Here is an 8516-nt window from a genome sequence, read left to right on the forward strand (position 1 = left end):
TCATTCATCCATCCATCCATTCATGCATCCATAAATCCATCCATCCATCCATCCATCCATCCATCCATTGATCCATCCATTGATCCATTCATCCATCATTCATCCATCCATCCCTTCATGCATCCATCCATGCATCCATCCATCCATCCATCCATCCATCCCTCTGTCTTGTTTTGTGTATTGTCTTACAGGATGTGAGACGTTCATGGACATCGTGATCGTTCTGGACGGTTCCAACTCCATCTATCCGTGGTACGAGGTCAGGGACTTCCTCATCACCATCCTGCAGAAGTTCTACATCGGCCCAGGTCAGACGCAGGTCGGTTCATCACTGAATTTAAAGAAAAGACTCTATATTGCATAAATATAAAACAGTAGAGTTTGTCGCCTCTTGTTTCCCTGAATGCAGCATTTGTTCAGTAGCAGACACTACAATAGATGATGCAACTAGAACATGCATTAGGCTCATTATATAAGGAGCCATTGGAGCCATGTCAACCTTGGAGCTAACATGGCATAGCATTTAATCTTTAGTACCTAGTTTGAATAAGTAATTATAAGGTCTGGAAGTTGATCACCATGCAACTAAACCTCAAACGTAATGCTTGTAGTGGAAACAGAGCTCATAGACTGCAGTAGTCCAGATTTATGTGTCAATTTATATCCCAGCATGCAACTGAGAAATAGGAATCCTTCAAAACTAGCAGTCTCCCTACCTTCAACAGTCCCCACTGACATGATCTTGATCAAAGATCTGAACCATTATCTGCTGCAGTTGAGCGGCCACCAGTAGCGGACTGGTTTTACTGGAAGCTGACCAACAGGCTGACAGAGGAAAAGCTCTCTGACACCTTAAGGTGCAGGGTTTTAGGGTCTGGACTGAGCTGTGGTGTGTTTTGCCTGCAGGTGGGTGTGGTTCAGTACGGCTCCACGGTGGTCCATGAGTTCGGTCTGGGTGAGTACCAGACAGTGGAGGAGGTGGTGGAGGCCGCCAGGGGCATCGACCAGCGGGGCGGCGAGGAGACGAGGACGGCGCTGGGCATCAACGTGGCGCGGTACGACACAAAAGTGATGTCCATCGGGAAGGATGATGGCCACACAGTAACCGAACCAGGTTCACTTACTGTTCTTCCCTGTGCAGGTCGGATGCGTTCAAGCGCGGCGGCCGACCCGGCGCTCAAAAGGTGATGATTGTGATCACGGACGGAGAATCTCACGATAGTCCACAGCTGGTGCAGGCCGTCGCCGACAGCGAGAGAGACAATGTCACCATGTACGCCATCGCTGTGAGTCTGTCCTGCTGGTTTCCTGTCTGATTTAGCTTCTTTCTTCCTCCTTCCCAGTTTTTGCATCAAACCTCCTCCTCTGTTGTTTTGGACTTCAGGAACTCTATCCTGAGTGTTTTGCTCTGGGTCTTGTCCAGGTTCTGGGTTATTACAACCGTCGAGGAATCAACCCCGAAGCCTTTCTGAAGGAAATCAAGTTCATCGCCAGCGACCCGGATGAGAAGCACTTCTTCAATGTGTCGGACGAGTCGGCGCTGAAGGACATCGCGGACGCGCTGGGAGAGAGGATCTTCTCTCTGGAAGGTCAGCTGACCATCAGCATGTTGAATATCTGTTGATTGGTTGAAGGTGTGGAGCCTCCGTCCGTCCGTCCGTCTATGTTTTATCTGCTTCTCTGAGGTTGGCGTGAAGGGCAGCTGGCTAAGCGAGGTTTTCCAGACCAGAAATGAGCCACCTGTTGAGTTTCTGCTTCTTTCCACTGAGACATCCCTCCACCTTCTTTATTCTCATCAATCTTCTGTGCTGCTAGATGCTTCACTTTCTTCCCCTCGCTTTCTCTCACAGTCTACAATCTGCTAATGTGAACCTTTATGCTGCTTTCACCTTTACATGCGTCCGCTGTTCAGATTGAGGAACCAACAGAGAAAGCTAACGGCTGCAGACAGCTGTAGCTCGGGCTGTTGATTCCCAGTGGGATCACTACTGCTGGCTCCACATGTGACATTTAAAAAGGCTTTATTAAAACGTGAAAGTAACACGATGATGTCGTCTCTGTTTCCATTCTGCAGGAACCAGCAGTCAGGGTCGAGGGTTCGGTCTGCAGATGGCTCAGGCTGGTTTCTCCTCACACTTAGTCAAAGTGAGTAACGAGTTCTTCTATTAGTTCAGTTCACACATCAACGCACACTTGTGTGTTGATGTCCGTAAAGTGATGATGTGAAGACTCAGTATTTCTGATTTGACTCTTTAGATTTTGCGTAGTTGATTCTTTTTTATCATGTTTTATTTCCAAAGATCTGTTCTTACTGGATAAAGAATCCTTATCATTTCCCCCAAATCGTTGCTGCATAACATCCTGATCGGTACTTTATTTTGTAGGAATCGTCTGGTTTGAGTTTCCACTTGATGAACTAATCAGATTTTCCTCCAGTTTTCTCCAGAAAAGCAAATCCAATAAAATCAGCAGACGACAGCAACAGAAGATCAAACTCTCAACTATTAGTATCAGTGTGATCCTCAAACATCAGGAGTGGGTTTGCTTCTGGTCCTGACACAACTCTGAAGCTGCAGAATAAGAAGCTTCTAGAAATATTTCTGTTGTTTCTCATCCAGGGAAAATCGTACTCGACTGAATTCCAACGTCAGGGAGTGAAAATGGTGTCGTGGAAACTTTTCTTTGGGAAACGCAGAGCAGATGTTTTTTCCTGAACGTAAAGCTGCCAAAACCCACACAGACACTCAGCCTTCAGTGATGCACACCATCACACACACACATATGCAAAGTGTTTCCTGCTCTTTTGGGGATCAAAAGGTATAAAATGTGAACTCAGGTAGCAGTCACACTGATGTGGAAAACAGATGACATCATGAATCATCTCTGAGTGAGTCGTCCTGCAGGACAACCGTCCTCCTCAGACCGGATCACAACAAGACCTTTAACAGTGAATCTACAGATCCAGAGTCAGTCCTGGTGCAGATCTAGAGTCAGACCTGGTGCAGATCCAGAGTCAGACCTGGTGCAGATCCAGAGTCAGTCCTGGTGCAGATCTAGAGTCAGACCTGGTGCAGATCCAGAGTCAGACCTGGTGCAGATCCAGAGTCAGTCCTGGTGCAGATCCAGAGTCAGTCCTGGTGCAGATCTAGAGTCAGACCTGGTGCAGATCCAGAGTCAGACCTGGTGCAGATCTAGAGTCAGTCCTGGTGCAGATCCAGAGTCCTGCAGACAGGATGCCGTCGCCAAGAATTTGGTCATCCACTGTGGTCCTTGACTCACTGGCCCGTAGAGATGATGACTCAACGCTTTTATATCTGGATTCAACCAGCTCCATCTGAGTGTGTGATTGACTGCACACACACACGCACACACACACACACACAGACACACACGCACACACACACACAGACACACGCGCACACACACACACACACACGTGTTGTGTTCAGGTTCTGAGAATGATAAACCAACAGCAGCCTGTTCAGAGTCAATGCTTCAGTGCTGAGACGTTCCATCATGAGTTGGAAGATGTTTGGATCATCGTTGTTTAAGACGGTCGGGCTGTCAACTAAAACACCTTGATTATAGTATATACCACGAGTATACTAGCTGAGTATTGCCATTTACTACCACTTTATACTTCTATTCCACTTCATCTTAGACACTTCAGTTATATGTTTCTCTACAGACTGAGATGACTGGATACTCCTTTTCTCTTTTTCAAAGACTGAGTCAATGGTCGACTTTTTAGCAATGTATGAAAATGATCACATCTGGACGATTGCTGCTCAGCAGAGAGGGAACTTCTCTTCCTGTTGTTTTAAATCAGAGTCATGACTTGTTGCTAGACTGAAGGACGTCCATTGATCTACAGCAGTAAAAGGCTACGACATGGACCAGAAACACATCACAGGGGAACATTCTTCTGCACAATGAGTACTTTTACTTCTACTTTTGAAAGCAGAAGTTTTTATTTATAAGTATTTTACATGATGTAAGGATCTGTGTACTTCCTCCTCGGGCTCCATGTGTGTTGAATGAATAAAACAAACATTTGAAAGGCCCTAATAGATCACATCCTCATAACAGAGTCACCTACACAGTGAAAAGCTCTCAGATGTAAAATCTACTCAGGAAGTGGAGCTGGAACATTTCGGCGTTCTGTTACTTGAGCTGCATGCTGGGAAACTCAGTCAGAATCTGTGAAAATAGAAGCTCCAAAACACATGAATACTTCCAGGAACACGAGGTACTTCTCATGTTTTATTGCTGCTCTGCTACAGGTTTGTGTTATCTACTGGTGTTAGTATTACTTCTTCACTTTGTATTTATATGCTTGTCTTCAATCTTATGTTGTTATGATTTACCTTTTCTATTGTTATTTTATTTTGTCTCTTCTTATGAACTTAATACTTATTCTATTGTTTATTTATGCTCTTATTCTACTGCTGTATCGTTTGATCAATCTCTGGCACAAGACTTTCCTCAGGGATTAATAAAGTTCTACTTTATCTTACATTATGTTGCATGTATTATATTCCGTGTTCTTCCATCAGGACGGCATTCTGCTCGGGGCGGTCGGCGCCTACGACTGGAACGGCGCCGTGCTGAAAGAGACGAAACACGGCAAAGTCGTTCCACCAAAATCCTCGTACAAGGACGAGTTTCCAGAGGAGCTGAAGAACCACGGAGCTTATCTTGGTAATAAGGCTGGACTGTACTTATCTCTGTCTACTCTTAATATATGTATATATACAATTTACATGTATATATTTATACATGATTAGTTTGATGGTTACAGCATTTGATAGACTGTCTGTCTTCAGGAATATGTCCCCAGCTTTAAACGTATACTTTCAATTGAACATCCTGCTCGTAGAGTTTGCAGCAATAATTACAACAATAAAAGAATTGGACAAAACAACCAATGCACTGATGATCTAGCTTTAGTTCCAGCTTTGCCGTCAGCAGTAATTCAAACTGAGGGTGGAACTCATGACGAGGCCATACGATCTCTAAAATCTCTAAGATTTAGCTCTTTGTTGTGTGAAGTACAAGTGGAACTTTTGCCTGATGGTGGCGCCACAGGGAAGGTCGGGGGGGTCACCAGAATAAGTTGTGTTCATCTTCTGAAGACCATGAATATTCTGATCAGTTGTCAAGAGAGCTAGCGGTCAAAATGTTGGACACAGTTTGACTAACTGACCTCCATCTCCATTGTTGGTCTGTGTTAACGGGGAAATATCAGAACATCTTGACTCCCGTTGGTCTGTTTCTGTTCCTTCTTCTGGTTCCAGGTTACTCGGTGGGTTCACTCATTTCGTCTCGGGGCTCTCAGCTCTACGTGGCCGGAGCTCCGAGGTTCAACCACACCGGGAAGGTCATCATCTTCAGCCTGAAGAACACGGGGAACCTGACCATCCTGCAGGCCCTGCTGGGGGAGCAGGTCAGTCCCACCAGCCAGTGACGCACTTCATAATATGTAAAAAGAAGACTGTTGGTGGATGGGTCCAACAAACACAACTTTCAACCCAACTGTTGGTTTTGTTGCCTAAAACTAACAGTTCATGGTTATTTTTAAGCCAACCACGATGTTTTTTACTAACCTAACTTTAGTTTTTAACGTAATATTTCGAGGGAAACCCCCAAAAAATCCACGGACGGTTTGTGTCCCTGTAGACGGAACCAATAGATTGCATTGAGATGTGACACCTAAGTATGTATCCACATGTGGGACACATGGCCGTCTCTGCTGAAATGAAAACTGTTTTTGTTTTGTTCTTTTCCAGATCGGCTCATATTTCGGCAGTGAGTTGTTGTCGATAGACGTAGACGATGACGGACAGTCGGACATACTGGTGGTGGCAGCTCCCATGTTCTACAGTCAAGGCTGGGAGAGAGGGAAGGTCTACATCTACACGGTGACTCCACAGGTACATTCACACAGGACTCCACGCTGCAGCATTCTAGTAAATACTCAAACTAAACTAAACCTTCTCCCTCCAGGTATCGTTCATGCTGCAGGGGGCGCTGGAGGTTTCTGACCGCTCTCAGAACTCCCGGCTGGGTTCGGCGTTGGCCCAGATACCTGACATGAACGGGGACGGCTTCAGGGAGCTTGTGATGGGAGCGCCGCTGGAGGACGACCACCAGGGGGCGGTCTACATCTTTTATGGCAAGGACAAAACCATCCAACACCAGTACAGACAGGTAACAGATGCAGAACCAGTTCAGCCAGAAGAAGCAATCTGTGCGTAAATAATCAGTCTGTTGGCTCTCTCTCCAGCGTCTCTCTGCAGCCGGGTTTTCTGCAGGTCTGCAGTATTTCGGTCAAAGTCTTCACGGTGTTCTGGACGTCAATGCAGACGGGCTGGTCGACCTCGCTGTGGGAGCACTGGGAGCGGCTGTCATCATCTGGTCAGACCAGCACACACTCACACTGGATTTGTTATAGTTTCTATAGATGCACAGTGTTATTATGGCTCTACCACTTCGGTCCGGACTGAAATATCTCAACAACTGTTGGATGGATTTCCATTAAATCTGTTCACGATGTTCCCCAGAGGATGAATCCTACTGACTGAGTGATTCTCTCAGCTTTACTTGAGGTTCACATTTGTGGTTCAAAATTACGAATGGATTGAATTATATGAAATTTAATAAAGATATTCAAGGTCCCTAGAGGATTAACTCTAGTAACTGTCTGTGGTGTTAGAGACTTACTCTGAAACTAAAACCATGCATAATTTCCTGAAGTTAAATTTCGCTTTATTCTAACGAAGCCAAGTCCTTAAATCTTAAGGGGTAGTTTCTGTGCCTAAAAGGTAACTGACTCCCCTCAATGATGGAAGTAACACAAGTGAACGAACACAGAGGACCACAGCGCCCTGATGAAGACCTGCTTCCTCCCTCCAGGTCTCGTGGTGTGGTGCGGATTCAGGCCAAGCTCATCTTTGAACCCGAGAAGGTCAACGTCTTTAACAAAGACTGTCGTCGAGGCGGGAAGGAGGTCACTTGCATGTCTGTTAACGTCTGTCTGAGTCTGGACGCCAGGACAAAGACCAAGACAAAGACCAGGACGGATGTTGGTGGGTGGGATGCACATGCTAACTATTCATATGCCCAAACTAAGATTACCAAACCGGGGCTAAGAGGGCCTCGGATATTTGAAAGTGGTATCCAATAAGAGCCCCTCTCCTATTGAACATGGCGTCAATAAGGGCCCAATAATAAATCATCGCTGACCCAAGTAAGTTCATCTGTTCGCGTTAGCCAAATATTTTCCGTCATTGAAAGAATTTTTTAACAACGACGGAAGAATCTGAAGGCTGTCCGGCATTCTGACAAACGAGAAGACGTCTGTCAGAGGCAAATATGGAAAACAAATTCCTGCAGTGGATTCAGGTTGCTGAGGTTAAGGCAGGGGTCGGCAAACTGCAGCTCTTCAGCCCTTCTGTTGCAGCTCCCTGAGCCTACATCAGGGGTCCCCAACTGGCGGACCGGATCCGGACCCAGGCCCTAAATCTGATAGATAATTCGGAATTATACATATTGGGCACCGAGTTTCTACTTTAACCGGAGCATCTTATTCAGCCGTTACGGCACTTGTTCGGCGGTGCAATGCACTGACCAATGCATTGCAAATCACATCAGGTGATGCAGCTCAGCCAATCAAATATGTGTATTCTGACAAGTTTCCTGACTCGAGCGAGGTTTACACACACGTGACACACGGGGCTGAGACGAGGAAATAGAAAGTAGAGCAGGGACATGGCGCAGATAGAAGAAGTTATCTCACATGACGTTCTCCAAAAAGAGAAACGTGTTCAGAGAGAATATAATTTATAAGCAAGAATGAACAGAATCTGTTAATTATTCCCACAGGCAGTTAAATCCTCTACCCCTGTCAAGAGCTTTTCCCTGCAGGTGGCTGATCATGATTTTCAGACCCCCGCCCTCTGTAAACTATCAATGGATAAATCCAAAAAAAGAAAAGTCATGGAGGAAAATAGAGAGTTTAACTCTGCGTGGACGTCTTCATTTGCTTTCACTGCCAACGATGCTGGTTTACATGTATGCTTCCAGAACAAGCACACAGCATTTGCTGAAAAGTGTCATGCTAGAGATGAGCGACAAAGAGCGATTTCTAAACTGCTGCAGCAAACTCTCCTCTTCATAAGAGTTTGATATTGTTATATCAGGTAAAATTGCAGTAAAATGTCAAGAATTGTCTTTATTCTTGTTCTATATTTTCATAAATACAACAAACTATAGTTTTTGTATATATAATATAACTATATATACAACTTTATAAGCTATGATATGAAATAGCTTTTGCGGCTCCAGACACATTTCATTTGGTGGAAAATAGAGCAAAATGGCTCTTTGGATAGAAAAGGTTGCCGACCCCTGTGTTAAGGCAACAAAAGCACTTCCATAAAACCACAACGAGGTGTTGAAAAACCGGTCTTCTGGTAGTAAGTCCTGTTTGTTGGACCCCTCACGTCCACCAACAG

The 8516-nt window shown here is 45.2% G+C and overlaps 1 protein-coding gene across 1 annotated transcript; it reads left to right on the forward strand.

Annotated features, from left to right (window-relative positions):
* Positions 1–154: 154 nt before the first annotated feature.
* Positions 155–7186, forward strand: LOC116376947 (integrin alpha-11-like; the record flags this gene model as incomplete). The annotated part of the gene is made up of 11 exons (XM_031838459.1): positions 155–319; positions 907–1055; positions 1142–1286; positions 1424–1589; positions 2075–2145; positions 4557–4701; positions 5298–5446; positions 5790–5933; positions 6007–6210; positions 6287–6417; positions 6916–7186. Coding segments are annotated over 11 exons (1740 nt in total), but the record flags the coding sequence as incomplete, so codon positions are not given.
* Positions 7187–8516: the final 1330 nt, after the last annotated feature.

This window comes from Anarrhichthys ocellatus, unplaced genomic scaffold (assembly GCF_004355925.1).
Source record: "Anarrhichthys ocellatus isolate YVR2014 unplaced genomic scaffold, GSC_Weel_1.0 scaffold734, whole genome shotgun sequence".
In the NCBI taxonomy this organism is placed as follows: Eukaryota; Metazoa; Chordata; class Actinopteri; order Perciformes; family Anarhichadidae; genus Anarrhichthys; species Anarrhichthys ocellatus.